The 25,690-nt window shown below is 38.0% G+C and overlaps 1 protein-coding gene across 2 annotated transcripts in view; it reads left to right on the top strand.

Annotated features, from left to right (window-relative positions):
- The first annotated feature begins 14,402 nt into the window (after positions 1-14,402).
- Positions 14,403-25,690, top strand: part of pcdh11 (protocadherin 11) — a 135,877-nt gene continuing 124,589 nt past the window's right edge. For both annotated transcript variants that reach the window (XM_026142903.2, XM_026142912.2), the window contains exons 1-2: positions 14,403-14,542; positions 20,742-21,322. In XM_026142903.2, coding sequence (XP_025998688.1) covers positions 20,783-21,322 — 540 coding nt within the window. In that variant the 5' untranslated portion in view covers positions 14,403-14,542; positions 20,742-20,782. The remainder of the gene's footprint in view (positions 14,543-20,741; positions 21,323-25,690) is intronic.

The following is a 25,690-nucleotide window of genomic DNA, read 5'->3' as shown; positions in this document are numbered from 1 at the left end:
CAGACTGTGATACTGAAGAACACATGACAGTGTAATACTTACAAAGTTAAGAGCATTATTGGTGCAGGTCACCACACTAGATTTCATTTTACTCTGAAACTTTAATTACAGTGCATACTATCACCTCCTACAAATAAAAGCAATACAATACAGAAAGCAGAAGTGGCCCTGAAACAAGATGCTGTCTAACACAATAACAATCTATAAATGCCATTGGTGCACACAGATTTTATTCATTTACTCATCAATGTCCTTTCAGTGGCATTCAGGGTGCTGCCCTTCCTCTATTCAGTAACCATTCACTCCTCTCCCACTTCTCTTCCGTTACCTCCCTGCCATTATATCATGGCAAACTAATGTTGATAGCTTTAAAAAAAAATCCCTTTTAGGCTATATCTATTCACACAGATTACATTAAACAACAAGGTCTAAGGATCAAGCTCAGTCATTCCCGTTTGACTGGTTTAACATATCCAACCTATTATAATTTTAGTCGCAATTACATTACAAGAAAGACATCTCAAGTGAAGCATCTATAATATATCTGGCATGGCAGTAATTTGGCAAAACACAGATCTTTCAAAATGAAAGTGTTATGAAACACACAGAAGGGCAATAACAAAGACAAATTGCCAGAATGGAGATAAATAGTGCAAGGAAAAATAGAATCAACCATGTTCTTTTTCACCAAGACTATACCATCTGTTAAGCTCCACGGCCTTAATCACTCTGCTGTGTGGAGAAGATGTTGTAACTTTGCTAATAAAAAAAAAGACTTTCTTTTTTTTTAAAACTCAACCAATGGACACTCTTAAGGTTTCAGGTGATTCTTATCTAACCTGCAAGATTTCTATATTTGTCTCCTTTTCAGCCAGTTGAGCTGTTTAAGTTTGCAAATGTCTTACTTTATTGTAACCCACATAAAAATATGTGGGCATTAGAAAGTTAACTCCCTGCAAAAAAGAGACTATTTTATCTTTTGATATCATGTCTGCCTACCACTGCTGGTACCAGACATCACAAAAAGAAAGAGAGTAAACATATGTTGGTATCATTTTGCAGTGCGCAGGGTAGTCTTATAGGATCATTAGGAGCCTCCAACATCTGAGATAGATGCCATAAGACTGCAACAACTGTTCCTATTACTATAAAGTGTAACCGTAGGAGCCAAGGAAATGCTGGAAAAGCTCATTGCAAATGGTTAAACTTTGCCTTTTAATATCCTTAAAATTCTGAAATAGAAAATATATCACCAGAAAGCTCTAGATGGGTTCTACAGGGATGTGACACCAGTCCCTTCACCTAACATGTTGCTTTTAATCTTTAAACGTCTTAGAAATTGCAGCTAAAGTAGAGGTTCCCAAAGTGTGGGGCGAGCCATTGCAAGGGGTGCGGTATGAATAAAAAATAAATAAATAAAAATGCTTGGACACTGCTAGCATAATGGACAGGTTTTTGATGGGGCTCGCACACAAATGCAAAGCAGAACATCAAGCATCGTCAAATAGGTTTCCAAACCAACTTCCTTCCAGAACAAATACTAGAAAATATGATGAAGCATATCCTGCCTTTGGCTTCACCTGCACAAGTGCGAAGGTAGGTCTCCCCTGCAGAATTAGTTTCCCCTGTGTCGGGAGCACGCGCTGGGCTGTCCAAATCACGGACAAGCAGTGTCCCACATTCACAAACACTTCTTGTAATGACTAACTACTCCTGACATTTTGGAGATGTTAGCTCTTTATACAGTATAGTTACAGTATAAAAGACCCTGTATAATGTTTCTGTTAGTTTGTTTTACAAGATTTTCTTGTAAAACAAAGGGGGGGCTAGAAAAAAGAAGTTTGGGAACCACTGAGCTAAAGAGATTTGTATGTCTGAAAATGACATTAATGAGTTGCTCTTGGTTTTGAATATCCCAACAAAGGGTTGCTGACCAACTAGAAATGTGTGATGCATTGAGGAAAAACATCAAACTGACTTTATTCATTGATATGCACAGGATTCTACTGCCATGTTTACAATTTCCTCCTAGCATTTCTATAACAGAAATGATGGCAGAAGCTACAAAAAAAAAAAAAAAACAGCTTTCTGGTGAAGATTTTACAGTGTATTTGTGTCTAGGACTCAACAGAGCTACAGTATAGGTTCCCAGAGAATGCTAACAAAATGGGGTCAGTGTTTAGACTAGGAAAGTTGTCAGAGTTGTTGTGCACCATCTGCTTGTTCATTAGTCAGACCAGGGAAAAGGTGGAAGTGGATGACCATTGTGGAATGGTGTTTTCTTTAAAATGACCATGCTAGTTATATTCCTTCCACCACTGAGGCCTGCTAGGCAGCTTACGGCGAAAAAGGAAATTCTGTTGTAACTCAGTCTGTGCCCACACACACAAAACCAAGAGAGTGGTAAGAGGTGCAGGATTAAGCGCAGTTTTGGCTTGAAAGCTTTTGGTTATCCAGTTTTGATTAGGACTTATAAAGCTTGGAGTCCTTGTGGCGTTAACAGAGAGAAATGTATATAGAAGGGGATGTCTCTGCTTGTTTGAGTTTTTACATTGTAAAATATATATGCAGTAAGGAAATAAACACACACACACAAAGATGCAATAAAACTGAATTTCATTTTTACCTATGGAAATTTTACGATCTGTCGATCATGTTGACATCTTATAAATCGCTCTTATATGATTGATATTCCCTTTATTTGATTTCATTTGTTTGCTTTTTATTCTTTGTCTGTCTGCATTGTGTTTAACTTTTGTTGTGATACACAATGCATATATAAAAAGTAGTATGTCATTCATTTCTTTCTTTCTTTCACCTTTAGTGACCACACCAAGACATATTTAAGATCTAGACTGGAATGTGCCGATTTTAGCATGCTGAGCCCAGATGGTGACTGGCCAGTTAGTCTTACATTTGAGCTGGTGGCCTATTTTAAGGATAGGCAACACAGGCATGAGCCAATAGCTGTCGCAGTCACATGCTATCATGTTGTTAGCGTGAAGTTGTGGCAGTTAGCAAGTTCTTCACTGTGAGTGAGGGCGATTCAAAACAAGCCAAAGTAAACAGTGGTGGAACCACCACAAAAATATCTGTAACAACAAACCAAATAACACATTTAAATCACTATTGACCAACTGAGAATACCCAGACTGGAGAAAAGGGAAAGTGGCTAAAGCTAAAGCTAGCCAGAGTGTAGAGCCAGCTGCCTCAGTATGAACAACACATTGCATTGTGTAAAAACACAATACAATTACTAACAAAATTATGGAGAGAAGTAAATATAAGAGGGAATACTAGAAACTGACATTTGTTTGGTTATATAAAGCTGTTGCACCTGCTTTTATTTGGTAAGCTAAAACAGACAAAGGTGTGTGTACAGTGCATCATTTTCAGTTAATTATTTATACCTCCTTCCAGTACCATAGCACTTTATTTTCAGAGTTGTTCAGCCGAGAGAAGATCCTGTAAGTGCAGTTGGGGAGAATTGTAAAGTTTAACGATTTCATTTATTAATAAAATAAAACTAAGCACTGAAGAAAAGTTTATTTGTTTTTTGTATATGTCTGTATATGCTGTCAATTATAGCGCTCAGAAAGAAAATAGAAAACATAAAAATCAGTCTCTCGGCATCCACCACATAGTTAATTGGTTCCCAGTTCCCTAGACTTGTGATTTCGTTAATTCTTGAGTGTGCGCTACAGCAGCTAGTTTTGTTGTACATGACTATGCACCTGATATTTGCAGTCATGCTCCATCAATTCTGTACAGCATGATATCCATGGTCCATAAGGACATAAATTTTATTACTTAATACAAATAATAGTAAAAACAACCAAACAAGCTAAAATCAACAAGAAGATTATTTTACAAGGATGGCTCTTAAACAAAGAAGAAGCTATTCAATTAGTTAAAACAATAGTATCTGAAGTTGAATTTACAAAATGTACCCTTTTCAAAGCGTTCCCTTTGAAGAAAAGGCCTGGGCTGCAACCAAGACGATGAATTTTGTGTCTCCTGAGACATAAAGGAAAGAAAAGTCTTGACATTAAAGTTAATGTGAAAAAGAATACCAAACCAGCAGAAAAAGGAGGAAGCAAGTGGAGGACAAGGACTACATGCACTGACAGCCCAAAGATGAGAGAATCATAAGTGCAACAGGGTACATGACAATGACAGTGATCACATTAGTCAAGAATGAAAGGGCATAATTTGGTGGTTATTTAATATGTTAGGTCAATGCATTGCTAAATTAACTATTTTCATTTTTATTCACCATTAAATCTTTTAATAAATACTCTTGATTAAAGAATATCTTTATATAAAATAATATATATAATACATTTATATTTTTAAAAAATTCTTAAATGTTGTATGACAGAGTCTTTATCATTTCTGCTTGTCTGGGGCAGTTTTAAAGGTATCCACAAATGAAAAATCCAACAAAGGAAATATTCACATTACATTTGTGCATACAGTTTATATACATATATAAAAACCTACCATTAGAGCAGCTTATTTATCTATGTCTAAGATCACTGATCACCTCTGTGATTCTTTTCATTTTGAACTTCACGGAAATTAGTCTATTGGATTTACAAGGCAGGTAATTTTAGGTTATTAGGCACTAATCACTCATATATTTGTTCTGTTGTTAATTAACTTTTATATGTTGTCTGTTATTCAGTCAAATATTATCATATGTCTTGCCATCATTATAAAAAGACTTTATGTGACAAAAAACTAAGTAAACCATAGATTGCATTCTTTGCTTTAAATATTTATTATGCCAACCAACTGTGTTTGTATTTGCATTTACAGTAAGTTTGCATGTTTGCAGTGGTGCAAACCCAGAAGAATAAAGCACTAGTGATTTATCTTCATAGATACAAGTGAATATCCTAGGTTAGGTGAGATGATGGATGCACGAACACCTTGGGATTATATTATAGTATCACAATCCTCTAGAGCTGTGTTGGCCAATTAATTTTCCCAGTGGGCCACATGAGAAAATGGGACTGTTGTAGAGGGCCACACCAATAAGATGAACTCAGTTCTGCTCAGTCTTCATTTTATCTATTATTATTGCTATTATTATTATTATATTTTTAATCAATATGACCCCCAGCTGTTAAGACAAGAAGCAGTTTTCCCATAGACTTCCTTTACAACTACAACTGTTCCTGTTCCTGTGGCCCAGTCGAAGTTTTGAGCAACTTGGCTGAAGTGCTGGGATGGGGCCTTAGGAGAACACCGGATAAATTCCTCAAAATGTAATTTATTGAAGCAACTCTGTAAAGAAGAATGAGCCAAGAATCCTCCCCAATAATATGAGAGACTGGTAAAGTCATACAGGAAATATTTACTTTAAGTCATTGCTATTATAGATACAAGCTATTGTATCTACAAACTACTCAACATTTTTACACATTTTTCATAGGACTACATAGACTCCTTTGAAAATGTAGTTTTTTCACATGACTGTATGCACCACTTCCATAGTGTTTTCATCCCTGATCTAGCCGTGTAGCTGTGTAGCCACTGGGTGAGAGCTCCCGATCATATTTGTGAGTCAAGCCTCAGTCAAGCAGAAAAGAACCCATTTATTAGCTATCATCATTTTGCACACTTAGTTACAATGTACAATGACCATGAACAAACTCACAATAGAAGTTGTTGTTTTTTTTCTTTTAAAGGGAGCTATCTGCTCAATGGTGCTAGTTGGAAACAGAAATCATGACACATACAGTATTATTATTACATATATACATGCATACAGACAGTCATGCGTCTGCATAGACTACACACAGTATTGAGGACAAAACAATCACTTGGAACTTTAATTTGTTTTTTTTTTCACCTTGAACTGCTTATTTACCAAGACGAGTGCAGAAATGTGGTTGATGTGGTAAATAATAAACTTTATGTTCTGTTTTATGAGATTTTATACAGGCATTTTATGAAGAGTTTGAGCCATTTTATAACATCTTTTCCTGTTAAACACAGATTACTCCTATATTACGTCAAACTGAAAATCACATATACTCATAATACTTTAGCTCACCTTGAAATTTTGATTAGGCTGATAACTGTGCAATACATTTTACCTAGTCCAATTCTGCACCAAGGTCACTTAAAGTAAACAGTGTGCATTCAGTAAAATCTTGTCTTGCTGAACGACATGATCAAAAGATGTTATTGCTTATGATTAAACATACTGATTCCCTCCTTGCCAGTATCCTAAAAAAAACTCAGCTGTTGGCTCTATCAGTCCTCTTGAAGAAAAGTCTACACTGTAAATAAGCATGCTTTCATGTCTATGTGACCTGGAGCAGATATAGCGATGTAACTGTACTTAAAATGTGATATTTTTGTGTGAGTACTATTTTATTTTACAAATTTACAGATTGTCATTTCAGAAATGTTGTTTTCCATTGATTACATTTTTATCAACTCAACCGAAACCTACAAACATAAACACCATATGCTCATGCAGATTTTCAAACGTATTAAGGGAAAGGCTTCTGGAATGGAAGTACATGGTTAGAATAGCAACTTATTGTATTGTATATCAAACTCAAAAATAGGCTAAAATACACTTAAACAAATATACAGTTATAGCATAGTATGACCTAGGTCACTTTGTTTTGATTTGGTTCCTTATTTATTTGTTTAGGCTGTCCTGAATGACTTGAGGTATTATCCCCTTTGCCACTACATCGATTTTATGTGTACTTTTCTGTGTTGGAGTCGTATGTTAAAGTTACATTTTGGCCAGAAATTATTAAAGCTGTTGGAGTCTGGTACTTTAGTGTAGGACAGTGTGCCCAGAATTTTAAGTTCAGCTGTGGTCTTGAGAATCAGTATCTTGGTAATGTTTGGATCAATATGTTTGCTTTTTGCAGATGATGCTGTCTTTCTGACTTTAGTGGAATTTTTATTAAAGCATTTCGGAGCTCAGTATGATGAACTTGGAGTGAATGCCAGATCCTTGGGATTTTTTAAGCTAGCTGCAGACCTTTGCTCCCATTCACCCATAAGAGCATAAAGCCCTGGCTTGCAATTGGTGTTCAAGCAAATCCAAATATGTCTTGTACAGTTGCAGTGAGACTCTAAAGACATCAGTGAAGCTCACACTGGAATTCCCTTTGTCCACTGAGGTAGCCTACTTTAATGTCAAGAGAAAAGGGCTTTGTTTCTACAAATTTGAGGACACTAAATTATTAAGGTGTTATCTTATTAAATATGCCCCAGAACCAGACCACTAGCATTCAGGAGTATTGAGCTGAGAACCCCACTGTAGAAAAAGGTGACTTTTCCAAAACGATCCAAGTAGATGTGTTTTGTCTACATTTGGCTAACCAAAGTCTTAATGGGCTTCTTGGTCCTTGATGAATTTATGAATGGATGGAGTTAGGTAGTTTGAAGCTTATTGATGGTGACTATTATTTAAGTTTGTGTTTTTAAAAGCACTCAGTTTTATGAAGATTTCATTCCAATTTGATTACATTTACTAAAGGAAATCAAAAAGGCGTAATAAATTTCTATTTTGTGGCACTCGAAGACTTGGCCGTTACAGATTAATAAACATGTTTTCTGTCAAATACAATTGTTTGTGAACTGCAAGGACTCTTAAAATAGCAGATACAGATATCCCTCAGAAAATGTTGATGTTCCTGGAGTCTTAATTATTATTTGGTTGATGATGAGATTTAACAGCAAGGAAGTGTTTATCAAGTGCAACTATCAAGAGCTATAACACATTTTACAATTTCCAAAACAAAAAATTTCTATTTTTGTTACAGTACTTTTTTTTTTTTGCTTCTCTTAAGCTTCGAACTAAGGCGCGTAAAGTCTCAAGAGTGCAAAAGAGATGTCTGCACACATTGTCTTTGCAGTGCCATGTCTTTGGCAAGGGGGCATCCACAGTTTACAAGGCTTGCCTTCAATTTTACTCATCAAACAATGGTTGTGTACACAGCCCATTCAAGGCAGGGAAAATGCAACAGAACGTGACAAGAACATCAAGCATTTGGCCATCTGGGGAGGAAGATTGCCAAATAATCGCTCCTTAGTGATCATGGAACAGTTATTCTTATTCGTGCCTGTCACACCTTAAAAATAGTGGATGAAAGAGAAATATGTGTGAGCACTAATCTCACCATGTGTTTCGATGACACTGGTAGGAATCTCGTGTTGGGAAACATGCAATGTTCAATAGGGAGTTGAAAAAGCTATAAATTGAAAGAAGCTGATTTTTAAACTCCTCCTCCAAGCCTTTAATTACACCCATACAATTTATTTTTCACTTCCTTTTGTTGCCACCAAGGCGAGTCTTTTTTGTGACCTTACAAAGATTCACCATTAACCCTGCAATCTCTAAAAATGTATTTGAAATCAATTCAGTGACCTTCACAATGCAAAGGCAAACATGATGTCAAGCCCATCCCAATGTCAGATGATGTGCTAAACAAATGTTGCATATCTTTATTAATGAGTCCTCAGTGAGTACTACAGAAGAGGTTAAAATTTCAACATGTTAATCTTTAGTTATTTTTATAAAAAGCAATTTTTTTCTTGCAGTTGTATCATCATCAACATTGTGCACTGTATTTTTTTTTTCAATCAAGGATTTTTCACAACTAGTGTGCAAAGAAATTAATGACTGCACAAATGTGCATGAATTTACACTGGGACTGCATACTGCCGACTGTACAGTATACAGCCAAGCAAACCACTCTCGTCTGACAGCGTTGCCCCGGGCTCTGTTTCACAGTAGACAGATGGAAGGAAACATCACCACAGCATGTACAATCGCCTTCATCAAACACACAAAGGGTGTTTTAACAGTCAGTTACTTCTTGAGAAAGGGAAAGCTTTCCAGGAAGCAGGAATTATATAGTTTATGCATCCATCTTAAAACGAGAAACATTTTCATACTGATCTGTTAACGTTCTGCAGGTACTGTTGAGCATTTGTACTTGGTGTGTTTATTTTCAGCAAAAAATTGACAGTTGAAAGTGAATAGGTGAAGCATGTTGCGCTACAAATTGATCTAGCACCATACTATGAAAAAAGCAGACGTATGATGTTGAAACAAAGCAGAGGTGCAAAACACTAGGAGTCTTTCATTAATAATGTAAACACAAAGTCATGTCAGTGTATGTTGTCATTAACTGACACACTTCCCACCTGTTCTTTATCATATGATAAGCCCTTTTAGTTAAATCTATTTATAACCTGGAATACAGATCTTATTACCGCCATGTGGTAAATAGGTGGCTCATAAATAATAAATAAGCACGACAAATTTCCTTTTAAAAAGCATTTTTTTTTATTTCCAATCCTGTCAGTACCTCTTTGTGAAAATATGGCTATTCTTCTAAACATAACAACATTCTGATAAGAGTACTCTTACTTGTTAGGTTGTCAAAAGCAATTAACAGTTCAGCTGCTGTCAAGGACAAACCTGACATGATACATTCACGGAGAAGTCAGCCTAATCACTACAGTGCTTGTATGCAGTTAGTTTAATGCACAACATTAACTAAGATTTGTATCATCACTCACGCACATAAACACACACACATACATATATTAATATTCCTGTGGAACATTAGGTGAGGACATGTAAATTGACAATAATGTGGTTCAAAGACTTTAGTCTAATTGGTGCATTCCAACTACATGCCACTCGGCGTTAGACCGACCCCTCATTAGTTTTGAGAGTTTTTTGCTTAATGAATTCGGTCCTATTCTGTTATAACCATGCTTCAAACTTATCTGACAGGATATTAGTGACATGAGTTGCCTCCACAATAGACTTTTCTATTGGTATTAGGCTGACTGTTTGAATCAAACCAAATGCAAGAGTTTTTATAAATAAAATTGTGCTTGCTAATCTCATAAGCACTCTTTTGCTTATATGCATGGGAAATTGTTTAGACTTTTGATCATTTATTTTAATTCAGATCTTTTTAACCATCAGTTGATGGGCCAAAATGCATGTTTTAGCTCCAGTTGGGCCCCAGTCACCTGTGCCTAGAGACCATGTGGCAACCACTTTACACAAAGGAAAAAAAATGTATATTCTTCTACAACTGGTTGGTGAGTGGTTGTTGGAGGTGGCTGTGGGAGAAATTGGTTGCAAGTTGTCAAATTTTCTAAAAAACTTTTAAAGAAATGTGGTGTAGACCGGAAATTCACCTTAAATGCAAACTTCATCTTTGCACTTTTCAGAGTTGGTGTGTTTCATGCAAACCACAGGCAACACCTGAATCTGCTACTAACCAAAGCAGTCTGTTCAGCACCATGTAGCTTTTTGTAACCACTTTCATCACTGCAACTGTCAGCAACCGCCTGCAAAACGTTTGCCAACCAGTCAGAGATTGCACATTTTGCCCTTGTGACTCGTGGTTTCCAGGTTGTTGCCAGCTGGTCTTTAGGTCTGCATGTCAGGGTTCCTCCCTGTTGGAATGCCAGTATGATTTACTGTTGGTGTCTTTCCGCAAACACCCCTAAACTGCAGTGTCTTGTGTGTGTGTGTGTGTGTGTGTGTGTGTGTGTGTGTGTGTGTGTGTGTGTGTGTGTGTGTGTGTGTGTGTGTGTGTGTGTGTGTGTGTGTGTGTAGGAAACACACAAGCATACACAGTGCTATATCACTTAGCTTTAAGGGCACAATGCTATTAAAGAAAAATCAGAAAACAAAGAGAAAGGACTTTAATTTAATGGTCAGTGTAAGTAAATTTCCATTTCTTCCTAAATCTCATCACCACTATGATAGCATTTGCAGTCTGAAGCAAATTCTGGAAAGTGAACAAAAATGCAAAGCAAACATAAAGTATGTGGCAAATAAATTATGCTGTTTAAAATGATGATTTTTGCCATCATTCTTTTTGTTACAAAGAGCAAAGGCACAAAGTACAAAAGGCTGAAATGCAAGCAAATTTATTTTCATCTAATGTAGACAGATAATTCAGATTTTGTGTATGAATGCTAATATTCAGAAGTCTCAGGTGGACCCACTGCTTCCTCCTAATATTTTCTTTTTGGTTTCAGCAATAATGTCACAGACATAGTCTTTTTCTATATCTACTGCTCATTCATGCTGCATATTCATGCCCCATGGAACAGTTCAAATATTATTTCTTTCAGAGATTCTTTGTGTCTGTCCTGTGTTTCAACACTTTTAAAATTCTCTCTCGGATGCCAATAAGGTAAAAGCAAATATTGAATTGTCCTCACTTCGTCCACTCCATCTTTCTCAAATCTTTTTCTTTCTCCAGAGATCCTTGAGAAAGTGGGAGAGAAAGACACAGGCAGGAAGAAATGAGGCAATAGCGATAGTTTCAACTCATTGTGGTAAACCTCAGTGGTTCTTGAAAGTTGCCATGGATACAAACCCAGCCTGTATGGATGTGGAAAAAAAATGTTTTGTCAGGATGTATCAAACTCTTCAAAAATATCTTCTGTATTTCTACAGACTACGCTTTAGACATATTTGCACTGCTTTCTTTCTGAGCGACATGCTGTGGGGTACTTTTTTCCTACCAGAAAATCATACAGTGTTAACAATTTAAGCTCAAATGTGCAAATGCAAAGATTTTGCTTTTGGTTTTTTTTATATATCCATGGCAACTTGTAGAGTGGTGAACAAAGACAATAGCATAGCACGAACTTCATTGCTGTGTCTTTGGACAAGTTATGCTGTTTAAGCTGAAAGGATAATACAAAACCACAGAACAGTATTGAATCAAGTATGGTCGGCAAAACCGCTGTCGTCTCTCAGCACCTCTGAATGTTAACGCACGACGACCTTGCTATTTAGCTCTGCAACCCATTCCTTCACCCATCCCTTTGCCCAGCTGTACCACACTGATAAGGTATATTAGTGAGTGTGCTCCTTCCATTTCTGCTACATGTGAGCATAACAAGTCATGGATTCACTGCAAGTATGATTAAAAGCAATGATGGGTAGAGTGTCAATTTGATCATATCTATAAAAAACAGAAAAGCAAGTTTTGCTATTTGAAAAATGTAAAAAAAAATGTAGTTAAGATTGTAGGAAATGACTGCAAAGTTCTATCTATCTATGTAGATACACACACACATATATATCTCTGTCTATCTAGATAGCTCTAGATCTAGACAACACTTTAGTTAGTATTTTGTGTTAATACTTGTTTATTACTAGGTATTAAAGTTGCATTCATATTAACATGCACAGTCCACAACTTTCCTGTCACAACACTACCTCTCCTAGTTAAGGAAAGACAAAAAAGATTAGGAAAAAACACATTGGGGTTTGGGTGATTTGACATTACTCTGAACAAAAACCTAACAAAAAAAAACTGTCGAGTGGACATTTAAGATAATCAGCTTTGGTTAAGCTGCTGCAACATTATAACTGAGGATTTCTTTTTGTGCCAAGAATAATCAAGAAGGTTAAACAGAAATATGAACCAGTATCAAATAAGTTTTACACCCATGGCTGTATTTCATGTTGAATTATATTACTTTGGGGATTCATCTTATAAAATTTGACATGAGGAATTATGTGCCTTCTGACAGATAATATTGCTTTTTGCCGTTCAGATACTGCAAATGCGTTCTTCAGAAATCCTCAGAGACAGTTAAATTAAGAAAACACATTGTGTATTATACAGTGTTTTCTCAATAGGAAGAAAATAAATCACCCCTCGTTTCATAGTAAATTAAGAAAAAACAGCAGCCTGTGGTTTTTCTGCTAAAAACAAGTATTATTTGGTCTAAACTTACAGTGGAATCATCTGGTGAAGTCCCTGTCTTCGCGGATGAAGAGCACAACATGGAATCCTTTGAAAGGAAACAGTGAACAAGTGAGGGAAAAGCACATAAAATCATGCCAGAGGCTAAACTTGTTAAAATGCAACAGCCATTTGTTGTATGAGGTGATGTCAGAGGGACAAAGGTAATTGGCAGTAACATGATGTTGGTCATGATGATTTGACCCTCTGCAACCATAACCCTTTTTGACCCCTGTAAAAGAATCTGTTAGAATCTACTGGAAGCTATTTAGGGACAGAAAACTCATTCATCTCACCACAGCAGGAAAGTAGTAGCTTGACAGTATGTGATTAGTAATTGGTAACATTAAACTGATCCCCATCTGACAATGAGACTTGAACCTGCAACTGTATTTGCTGATATTTTGGTTCTAGAGTTAAAGAAATGGCATCGCTTTGCTAATACCAAATAAATGCTCTGTATTGTTTAAATGAGGTATACTTTTAGACAAGGCATTGGCATTTTTTAACTTTGTTCATTGTCATCTTGTTATTTCTTACATCTCAAGCATTCAAGCTATTCATGCTACTAAGATGGTCTGTAATACTCATAGCCCATAGTAATTATTTCTGTATTTATAAATACAAGTTGTGAAAAATGTAAGAAAATTCATAACCCTACTTTTCATCCCGGAGTATGTCTCAGCTTTTATATGCTGACATCTCAGGAATGTCTGAAAAGAATTCAAATCTCAGATCATTACACAAACGTGCCATTGTTACAGTAGTCCCTCACTGAAGGCTTTGTATAAACGCGAACAGTGCCCCCCTCTTGCTTTCAGGTAGATTCCTGGAGCACTCTGTCTACAGCAAACAGCAGAGGCATCTGTGGTCCACGTATACCCCAACATCCACCTACTGTACATCTCAGTGCGAACATCTCTCCAACGCAGTGCGGCTTTAAGAGAACCGGGGCTCTTAAATCTGAGCTTGGCTCCTCCTACCTCCATGATGTCAGTCGGAGGGAGAGCGAGAGGGAGAGAGGTGAGCAGCATTGAGGAACTGAGTTCATACAATACTACTGAGACATCTACAGCTTAGCAGACAGATACGGTGAACCGCCTATCCCGGCTCCTGTAAGTGATGCTGCACTGAGGCACACTTTGATCCAACTCCACTGGGGGGGCGATGCGCTCTATGCATCCCGCATTTAAGAGTTTTTTTGGGGGGAGAGCGCGTACAGCCTTGAATCAGTCAAAACAAGTGGTTATAACATTAAAATAGGTTTAAGCTTTCACTTCTTCATCAGAAGTCTCTCTCTGTTTTTTTCGCCCTCTTGGATTTAAGTTTGATGTGCGGTTTAAGAGGCTTTTAACGCACACACGTGCAAGTTTGCTGCCAGCTGGCGAAAATAGGAATTTCAAGGCAAATTAGGCTAGAGAGACAAAGTTTATGTAAAACAAGCGTGGATCACTGCGTATCTCCGCCTGTGGGATTGTGAGCCCAATACATCCGAAGAGGAATTACAGCGTCCTTTAAGTTGATCGCTGTGCATGCCCTTTTTCTCTTGCACGGGAGGACCACATTTTTTTAGCACATGGATAAGTTTTTGTAGTGGATAACATTTTTTCTACGCTTCTTTCCGATTTTGATGAGGATCCTTTCTGCCCGTTTCCCCCACTTCACATTAATTCATGGCACTTCTTTTTTGTGAATCAGTGATGTCTCTGCGCGACGGTACTCACGGTTGATTTTTTTCATCGTATTCGAACGGAAAGGTAAGCTTCGCTCTTATTTACTACTTTACTGTTAAAAACGAAATGCATTTTACTTTAGCGCTCTCTGAATGTAGGCGCATATGACCGCTCTATCCTGTGTGCGTATTTGGAGAGCTCCATAACCTAATTTATTTACTCTGTACGTACTGAAATTTCGGTAAGGGTGAGGACATGAAGTATATATATTTAAATATATATATATAAAATCAAGGACAACAACATAAACTGGGCGAAATTCGGGGACTGTAAAGCCTAAAAGGTAGTTTGATAGTGTTGCGACAGTGGGTAATTTTGATGCTGAGTAGGTTTTCCTAGAGCTGCTCCAAAGATATAATAGGCGTCCCCGTGAACCGAGTGTAAATACAAATTATCCATTTACACGGTGCATCGTGGAGCATCTAAGCGGAGTTGTCGCACCATGAATGTGTACCGCGTGGCCGGTCACGACTTCGGGCTTTATTTAGTCTTGCTCGTTGCTGATCGCTAGATAGATAGGCCTACTTTCCAAGAGCATCCAACAACAGGGACTTTTCAGCGCAGGTTTCTCAACAGCTTGGCCGCTAAGCTCGGTGCGTGGGTGCGCGGCAACAGCGCGCTCCTGGTCAAGCGGTTTAGCTGTCACAGACCATAACCTCAGGGGCTTTCATCCTGTTCACACTTCTACTCGGGGGGGGGGGGAAGCAAACACGGAGTGAATTTGTTCGAGGAATAATAGTTCAAATAGTCAATATGAATTCCACTTCTTCCTAGAATTAAACACCACGGTTGGCTTTTGTAGATAATTTGCTATACCTGACCCGCATGCATATTATTATTGTGGCTGTTTTGAGAGGCCTGTTAAACTCAGTATTTCCTGGAGAATAACTTCAAATGGTAATGTGAAGCTCCCGAGATGTGCCAGATATTTTGGCAATATCCTCGGCGGTTTATATTAAAAAGGGAGTCAGTGGATGATGGAAGCAAGGTATATACTTTATTTGCAAAACACAAAAAAAATATTTTATCATTCACATCCACATTTTAAAATCGCCAAACGCAACTGAACCAACTGACTGTAGTCTTTAATATCCTTGCATGACATGCTCCAAATTTGTTTTATGGCTCTTAGAGGTTGAACTACAGCACTACCGAGTGCTGAGTTTTGGGAGTCATTAACTTGCTCAGGGACACACTATGTGTTCTGAAGAGCTAATACAGTAAGTAACTGTGGTGTCAGGGATTCTTACCAGGAATGGTGTCTTTCTGCATTTGCGTTCAAACTCTTTCCACAGTTATAATTAGTTTATATAATACAGTTAATTAAGGATTTCTCCACAATTTAAGTTCATTTTAGTTCCTCTCTTGGGTGACTTTCTGATGACACACTGTAGCAGATAGCAGAAGGTGTCCTTTTCATTCTTCATCAACTATGACTTATTAAATTTGACTACCTTTATAAAATGTATCTTTTCTGAAATGATTTCAGAATCCACAATGGAAAACTTTTGGAACATTTTGGAAGCGTCTTTCCACATCATTAAGGGAGACATTTATATTTTAGCACTTATTCATAATAGTGAATTTTTTCACAAGTTTTTCATAAGTTTTATTATTTTGATAGTTTCTCTGACTATTTAGGATTGAATTTAGGATTAGTCAACCCAGACCCATAAATAAAAATTTAATACGATTTTAAAATGTACTTACAAGTTATATTTAACTTGAGAGATGACGTAAAACTGCACCAATCGAATCGATCACTGATTTAGCTTTTGGATTTCCATGTATGGACTGCCCTCTTGAGGTCCATGATTACAGCACTGATATTTAGCTTGTCATCTTGGAAATAGCGGAGGTCATTTGTTTACCTGTGTAGTAAAAGTCTTCTTATGCTAGTTAATCTAAGTATTAAATTGATTCAGAGGTGAATATGCAGTGGCTCAGTCAGCCAAACAGCATTGCTTGAATCTACTTAAACATTATGCTAGATATTATGAATCAGAACTTTTTTTTATGTAGTAGGTAACCCTCTTTTTTAGTTGAACTTCACTCTACATACATTGCTGGTATTATTTCCATATCGAGGATATTTTTTCTTGCAGTATATTACCTTGCACTATTATATTGTCTAAGCACTACAGCTTAGGCAATATAGACATTGCTGAAGTTTCCCAAGAGAAAACAACTTTTGTTCCACCACCATGTGAAGAGAATTGGTCTAGCGGTGTGCACTAAAAAAGAACTGACTGATCATGACAGAAACCTGGTCTGTCAGACTGTCAGCGATCCTTAAAGCTGTTAAAAGGGAAAATGCTCATGACAATCAAACGTATTCCATCTACCGGTGCCCTCTCTTTAAAATCTCTTTGGATCCACAGGCAATATTGATATACAACTGTGGTAAAAACCTGGCTTTGACAGTTAAAGGACTCCAAATGTCAGAGTAACTACACTGAAAGTTTCCAATAAGGGTATCTTTTAGGGGTGAAGGTAGGAGGTGGCAGTAGATGTATGTCTCCTCTCCCGCTGCTCCCTTCAGCGGTTGCAAACCACAGGAAGACCTGTCCATCACACTGTCGTGGAAAGTGATCTCGGGCCAGCCTGCTCCTCTTCGCTGTGTTTCCCAAGAGGGAGGCTTGAGTTTGCCTACTGGATTCAACCTGCTGTCTGGGGCTCAAAATAGCATTTCAGCAGACTAGTGAAATGTAAGCAAAGGAGACACTCTGACTGACACCTAGAATCCCCCTCCTCTTACTTTTCCCCCCTCCAGCATAATTCCTTTCTCACCTAGCTGATCCCTTATGGACAGGTTTTTAAAGAAGTGTGACAAGTGAAAATCACTGCACTTGTTGAAAATCATGGTTCAGAGAAAAGATCCCACATCAAATTAATAGAATACCAGGAGTAAATATGTTCAAGGGCAAGGCGTACCTCTCACTTGTTAAATAGTTAATATTTTAACTTCATTAGTTAAATAGCTACAAATGTGTATTTATCCTGATGTATATGTATATCTGAAATAGAAAAAAAAAACGCATTTGCAACACCCATTAGCGATGCAAGGGTGTCTTGCTTATTACTACATTTGTACTCCTGCATGTACTGAATGAAAAACATACTACACGCCTTCATCCTGCAGCACATTATTGTCACTTACCAGAAAGAGGAGATCTAGATCATGCTTTGATCTTTTCTGTTTTTTTCACTTCAGCGAATCACATCCCATTTAAGGATGTAATTTAAACTTCATTTTGCGTCGTGCGAGCTCAGCCTTACACTGCATGGCGACCATCACAGTAAAGCAATTGCTGCTCACTCTAAGAAAGATGCACACTTCAAAGTAAAGTGTGTCACGGTTACTAATAGGATATATCTCATCGATATTTTGACGTGACAGTACAGCACTGCTAATATTGCACGTGTAGAATGAGTAACCCTCACACAGATCAATGTCATCTCGCTTTTTTTTTCTGTTCAACTGTTCTTTAATGAGTCTCGTGCGACTGCTTTGTGAAATGTGGGAAGTCTGTGTCTACACATTTCATGAATGCCTTGCAATTGTTGGAGATTCAAAACCAGCTTAATTAAATTCTTATTTTTAATCAATTCCCCTTTGTCAGCGGGCAGAAAGCTTCAATAGCTATGAACGCTGTTGCCTTGCCAATTTAGAGGACCCCTGTAGTGCAGTTTAGGTAGTCATACTTTTTCTACAGAATACTGTCTCAAATGGATGGAAATTTTATAAAGTAGGTAATATTATACCTGGATAGCAACAAGTCGGGTATGCGTACAAATTTAAAGTAGAATCTGTAAACTGTTGTGTCGTGGCTGTCATACACATTTGCCATCCTTCGACGCAAATGTGTGTTTGATTTCAAGGCAGCCGCCTTGTGAATACAAATCGATATCTTGTGGATATTCATATAAGGTTAACAAACACTCACTGGGAAAGTTATTAGCTGTTAATTGTGCTGCAATGCAGATGGGTGGTTGTGGCTGTGGGGTGGGGGTATGCTTATAAGACTTTTAAGACTTTACCCTTACATGTTGATTAAAAACAGACCAGTAATATAATATTCCTGTCCCCCCCCCCCCAAAAAAAAAAATCTAGCAAAGAAGGATGCACTTTTGTAATAAGACTTAACTTCTGCCTATTAATGCATATGTGGCAAAACCTCAGTGGAGACCAGCGCAGCTGTGGGTGACACTACGGAATACAGTCTCTTGAGTAAATCCAAGAACGTTAAATGAATGACCTCATAGAAAATGCTAGCTAGCAAATCACATCACACATAGAGTAACTCACTTAATAACAGGTAAGGGTTCAGGAGGCAACATGTATTTGGTGTCACTGGCCAAACAAATTAATAATAACCGTGTGGTATATTAAATTAAAATGCTCTCACAGAGATCTAGTCTCTACTTCTCTCCTATCCTCTTTCTAGGTTTTCAAACAATAGAAAATTTAGCCTGTGACTGCAGACTTTAGTACGTTAGTAACCTTATTAGACCAAATCAGGCGAGCTGTACAAATTAGTATAGTGAATGGAAAAGCCAAGATAGGAGGTATAACACAGTGGCGTAATGTGATAAGCAGGGATAAACAGGGTTTGAGTTTTTGTAGCATATTGACATATTTTTAGCTTGTAGTATGTGCATATGTCCATGTGCTCAGAACTGAAAGGGGGGAGCTGCAGGAGGGCTGCCATTTTTAAAATCTGGTATTTTTTTTCCCTGCAACCTTTTCTCACTTTCTGCCTACTGCAGCTTTAACCAGTGGAAAGCAGTCAATATTTATGCTACAATATGTGCTGAATTGTAAGGTATTACTCAGTATCGTCTTCCGATGAGCTACCTGGATTTTAGCAATCGAGGATCTTGCGCTTTGGCAAGCTTTTGTACTTGTACAAAAGAAAAATGTATAACAGACTCAAACGAATTGGGACTCTGTGCTTGAAAAGTCATCAGTGAATATTGTTAACTTATGTGAAATCAGCCTCACTGTGTTTTAAACATTTTTGCCTTGCAAACAGCAAACTGTGTGCAGTTTAAATTTAATGCTGGAGATAAAACATTTGCTAGCATGTAATGAAGTTCAGATTAAATTTCTCTAATTTGACTAATGGTGGCTCTCGCAATAAATCATTTCACGTTGTTGTTTCCTTCTACTGCTCTTACTTAAAACAATGCTTTTATCATACTGTGCTAGTTTATGCACACACGGACGTTCATGAAATATTTGAGAGCTCGATTGTTTACATTCCAAACAAATGATAATCTCCATTAATAGCTGCTGTCAAGCGGTACAACTCCAAGTGTCTTTGTGTGTGCATGTGTGTGTGTGTGCGTTCATGCATGGAAGCAACAGTGCTTAAGGCTCATTTCTGCTTTTTCCAAATGAGCCAAAGCCTGCGTGTGGATGCGCTTTATAAGGACACTACTGTAGCATATTGACTTAGACCGACTCATATATGATGGCGGAACAGCAGAACGGTGGTTAGTACTGCCTCAAAGCAAAAGGGCGCCTGCGTGGGTTCTCTCTTTGTACACTGGCTTCCTCCCACAGTCCAGAGACATACAAGTTAGTTAAATTGGTGATTCCAAATTGGCTGTAGGTGTGAATGTGAGCATGAGTGGTTGTCTGTCTGTCTCTCTGTGTTAGCCTGTGATAGATTGGCGACCTGTCCAGCGTGTACTCTGCTTTTGCCCTATGACAGCTGGGCTCCAACCCCCCACAGCAACTCTCAAATGGACAAGCGGTTAGGGAAATGGATGGATATAAATGAAGCTTTTATCCAATTTTTTGGTTCTTCTTTTTTCAGGCAAAGTAGTTTGTTAACAAGTTTTGAAAGAAAACTATTTCATTGTAACACTGAATCTAACTGCTTTCATACTTCTCAATAAAAATATTAAATGGTTCATTACAGCGATGAAATGGATTGATGGAATGCATGAACTACTAGCCTTTACGTGTCCGCTTGCTCAACGGATGTCATCAAAGGTTAATTGTGTAAAACTGCCATTAATTTGCTCTCAAAGACATGGGAAGGATGTTGGCTCATAACTAGTTAGGATGAAGAGGTCAAGTTGAAAACTCTCCATGAGGGAAAATAGTACTAATTACAGCAGAACTTGAATACCGTGTAATTTTCTGCACTGACATTGTGCGTTCTGTCTTTCTCTCTTCTTTTTTTCCCCTCTGGCTCGTCTGTCATGACAGATTTGCTGCAGTGAAAGTGAGGCTCCCATCTACTCTTGAGTATGGACTTAGCAAGTCAGGCTCATGTGCTGGTGGTCTTGCTCACCTGTGTGGTCTTACAATGCCAGGCCCAGGAGAGGGACTACACAGTGAAGGAGGAGCAACCAGAGAACGTCCGAATTGGGAATCTGCGCAAGGACCTGGACCTGAACCTAGACCCCAGCATCAGGCTATCCTCGCCGTTGCAGTTCAAGCCTGTGTATAAAACGGGCGATGTGCCTTTGGTGAGGGTGGAGGCTAACACAGGGGAGATCTTTACCACCAATCACAGAATTGACCGGGAGAAGCTGTGCTCCGGGGTCTTCAATGAGAAACGCTGCTATTACGAGATTGAGGTGGCAGTGTTGCCGGATGAGATCTTCAGATTGGTCAAGATCCGCTTCCTGATTGAGGATGTGAATGACAACGCACCCCTTTTCCAGTCCACTGTAATAAACATCTCCATCCCAGAGAACACAGCCATTAACACACGATACCCGGTGCCCTCAGCATTTGACCCTGATGTTGGGATCAATGGGATCCAACATTATGAACTAGTCAAGGTGAGGATTAAGCCTGTTTCATTATTGATATCTAAAAAGAGAAAAAAAGGAATAAAGTATTTTGTTGTGGTCTTTGAAATCTTATTAATGTTAAAATGGAAAATGAAATAAGGCGGTATTTACTTATACATTAGTGAATTTTCAAAAGATTATTGGAAGTATTGGAAGAATCAAGTTTTTTAAATATCTGGTTCAAAGTGGATTTTGTAATGAGCTTTTTCATTAATGAACCTGAAATGTTTAACAGACCTCCGATGGATCTAATGCTTTTTGTTGGTTCTTCCGATTTCGGATGTTGTATTTGATTCTTTTACGAATTACGATTTTGTTTAAAAATCACTGTGTCTGAGTCCCTAGCACTAATGTATCCCTGTTTTGTTTGATATGTGCTGAACTCTCAACTGTAACAAATTCATTAATAATCAAACTCATCCAGGTATCAGAAAAGAATTTCCACGTAAAGACTAATTAAAATATCAACTTCACTATAATACTCCATGCTGGCAGCCTAAACTAAATGCTGTTTCTTCCAAATTAAATGGAGTAGTAAGTGACTGAAAGAATATGGCCCGAAGCACTGTGTTACTGGAACAGCATTCAAGGTACACGTTTACTGAAAGGACTAAATAAAATAAATAAACTTTAATTGTCTGTTATGTATGTAACTTTCCGAGCAGTTACAGCCACACATTTGAGAGATTGAAAACGATTGTAGTAATTTGTTTTGGAGAAACACTTTTAAAGAACAAACACACAATAGAAAGTATGAAATTAATTGTCTGACTTTCTTCGAAGCAAGCACAATATTCAGTGCTCACATTATTGATTAAGCTGTGACAAACTCTTATGCCTGCAACATGCCACCTGTGTACATCAGGTCTGAATAGCTGACTATTTGTTAATTAATGAGCTCTTACATCCTTTTTCTTTGTCAGTTTTGTAGACTTCATTTAATACGACTCAGATTCTGCATTAGCTGATTCTTTAAACCCTTTATGGTGCTGTAGAGTGTAGTGCTATCGTGTATATATGCATACTGCAAATGAATTCCCAATTTGCATTGAAAATATGACCTACTTTTTCATACAGTGCAATATGTTGGAGAGTCTAAAAGATTAGATACCAGCCATTAATATCTCCATATGTTTTTCATTAGTAGAGAAGGCTGTTTTCACTGTGTATTAACAGAGAACATGTAGCAGAAAGTGCAGACACATCATAAACTGCATGTCCAGCAACAGGTTACATATGCTAAACATAGCGCATTAAAGCAGGTGTAAAGGAATAAACTGTATTGTTGTAATATGCATCCAGTACAGAACTAGGAAAAGCCTTTTTTCTGCACTGTAATATTCTTTGTTACCTAATGAATTCAGCTCCAAGTTGAAAAATGTAAGATATTATCATGTGTTCTTCAATTATAGTCTAGACAACACTTAAGGCTTTGCAGATAAGTAGTGAAGATTACATGATCACATAAAACGAAATTATATAACTGTAATAATAACAAATGCAAAAAAGTTGTTGTACTTAAGGGAACGGTGTGAGGCAGCATGACAAGTACACCGTGGAGTCTCAGATGACGTTAACATTGTGTAGGAATGAACAGAATCATTGCTGTCTGTGTCTGCCTTGAATACCAATTTGCATTTTTAAAGAGTCTCCCCACTGCCAAGACCTCTCCAGCGCAATGTCCTGAATTGTTCATGCCTGGAAAATCACCAACCAAATGTTCTGCTCATTACGATGATCATTTGCAATAATTTTCTTTACCCTTTCTACAATATGGAGCTTTCTAAAAGCTGTACCTAGGCTGTGGTTGTGTTATCTTTTCCAGGAAAGTCTTCTTTCAGCATCCTTGGCTCCACAGCCCCGTTTCGGTACTTCTCATTATATTCTCATTGTATTCAAGATTAATTTGCTTGTATCCCAGGTTCCATATGAGTAAAACGATGTAGGGTGAAGCATTAAAGTGAGTTGGATGCACTTTCAGCCTTTGGTATGTTTTATTTCAGTGGTGAAGTAGAAAGCCAGGGGTTTAGGGGGGAAGGAATGTGTAAGCAATTCCTAGAATAGCTCTTGGCCGCTAAGCCACCCTTGGACTATCTTTGTATGGTCCTGTGAGATTTGTCTCAGAAGCTCCCTCAGAATGATAGTTTGCCCAGTTTTTTTCTCATGTTGTACAGGGCACAGTGCTAAAATTGCTTCCATTGTGTAGCACAATGAGCCATACTCAGTGGTGTGTCACTCCACATGTAACTTGCCTGAGTTGTCAATATACAGAAGAAATGAAAGAAACATGGTGGCCTTTTTTGTGCAACTTCCTTCTTTTTCAAAGCCAAGAAGGACAACGGGTAATTTCGTCCTACACAGTGCTCCAGCTCCACATATAATGGTTGGTAATCATACTTTGAGCAAAACTCCACCATCAGTGCAGCGGTGTGTTACGTCACCTGAATTGAATAGAAGTTGTCCTAAGAAATGGTCAAGGTCAGAGAAAGTAATCACATGCATGACTGGAGAAGAATCCCCCACGAAGGGAGATTTGATCACTACATATTCACAGGATAAGTCGGGTCAACACAGAAACGTACTCAGGACTAAATGAGATTTTAGCGTTTGTTTTCCTCTCGCTTTTTACAATTTCAAAAGTTGGCACCGTTCTTTATTCCGGTGCTTGGTACTTGACATGTGCCCTTGCATTCACGTCAGCATCTTTCAGTAGATTTAAAACAGAATATATTTAGTTTAAATTTGATTCTGTCACTAGCTTGACTATGTTCCACTAATAAAACAATGTCTGTATTTAGGGCATTTATGCTTAACCTTATTCCAACAACATATTTTGTCTGAAGTTATTTCCAAGTCCAATCCACTGTTTTGTTTTGTTTTTTTACATTTCTAACTGAAATATACCTTAGATTTGAAGCGGAGTAGTCTTTTTTTCTGGTACTCCAAGTCTGAGCCTGACCAAATTCATTCCCAAACTGATTTGAAGATGCAAAATTTATTCAAGCTTCATTCCCATGTAGCAAGAAAAATGTGATTAATTCATTGCATGGCGCCTATAGGCATTGAATATTTGGGTGGAGAACTTACTCTCAAGCATTTCTACTTTTCATTAGCATCCTATTTTGACACATTTTCTTCTTCTAGGGGTTGACGAAAAGAGGCAAACACTTCCTAGGTTCCTTTGTCTTAATTATATGCATGAGATCATGGCCAGGGGCAAAAGGGGATGAGGGATAGAGAGAAAGAATGAGGAAGAGAGAGAGAGAGAGAGAGAGAGAGAGAGAGAGAGTTTCTATCAGCATTATAAAGAGGTGCTATAGCTTGTGATGAATACCTCTGCCTATTTAGTCCCATCCATGGGCATCACCGTGACTAGAGTCTTCCTGATATATTCACAGCCCAATCTGAGTCTCCTCTGAGTTTTAATAAGGTCATCAAATTGAGTGAAAGATGCATCTACTGATAATCTGAGGCACTGTCGGCAAAATGGGGTTCAGATTCATCCTTCCCTCATCATCTGCCACCTCTGCTTCTGTCAGTGTCCCTCAATCATTTTCATTTAAATTAGCCAACTCTGATTAGATTTTGTACTTCACAAACCTCACATATACGGTGCTCTAATCCCCCCCTTGGCTTCCAGAGAACCTGTGGCCCTGTAATGTGGGATGAAAGGCAAGTCATCAAAGTTCAAGAAGACATGTACCTGTACGGAATATGTGAGGTGGCAGAGCAAGGCATGGTCTAATGTGCACACTTGACCGTTTAGAGAGCTTTGTCCTTCTCACTCAGCCTTAAGGTTTCCAGTGAGTGATTCATGCTAGTATTTGGCCTTTTCTTAGCCTGCCCTAGATCTTATCACAATCCACCAGACTAATTCTGCATTCAGGAGGATGCACAGCCTGAGAGATAGCTCTCCCCAAGTTATTGAAATGCGGTGAGTGCTGCCTTGTCAGTTGTAAAATTGTGTGGAAAAAAGACAAAAGCATAGAGGAAACGCTGGCTTATAAATCATTGTGCAGCATTCCCTTTGACACATGCTAACTCGACATCCTACTATTAACATCGGGCTTTGCGAAAATATCAGCGTGCAGCTATACTGTGCCGAATCTGCAAACTATTCAAACGACTGAGGATTGAGGAGATCTGTATAGCTCGAGTAGTGCTTAACAATACAGCCCCTAGAATGTTGTCTTGGACTTTTCAGTTAGAAATACTTCTGCTGGGTACATAAAGATTCAGCAGAGTTTATCCATAAGGCAATTTTTTTTCTACAGTTCCACGCAGAGTTTTATATGCAATGTCTGCTTATCCCTATATGACTTTTGCTTGCCAGAAGGATGACAAAATAAGGTCTGA

Source organism: Astatotilapia calliptera, chromosome 2 (assembly GCF_964374335.1).
Source record: "Astatotilapia calliptera chromosome 2, fAstCal68.1, whole genome shotgun sequence".
In the NCBI taxonomy this organism is placed as follows: domain Eukaryota; kingdom Metazoa; phylum Chordata; class Actinopteri; order Cichliformes; family Cichlidae; genus Astatotilapia; species Astatotilapia calliptera.
This window is presented reverse-complemented; position numbering and strand designations above follow the sequence as displayed.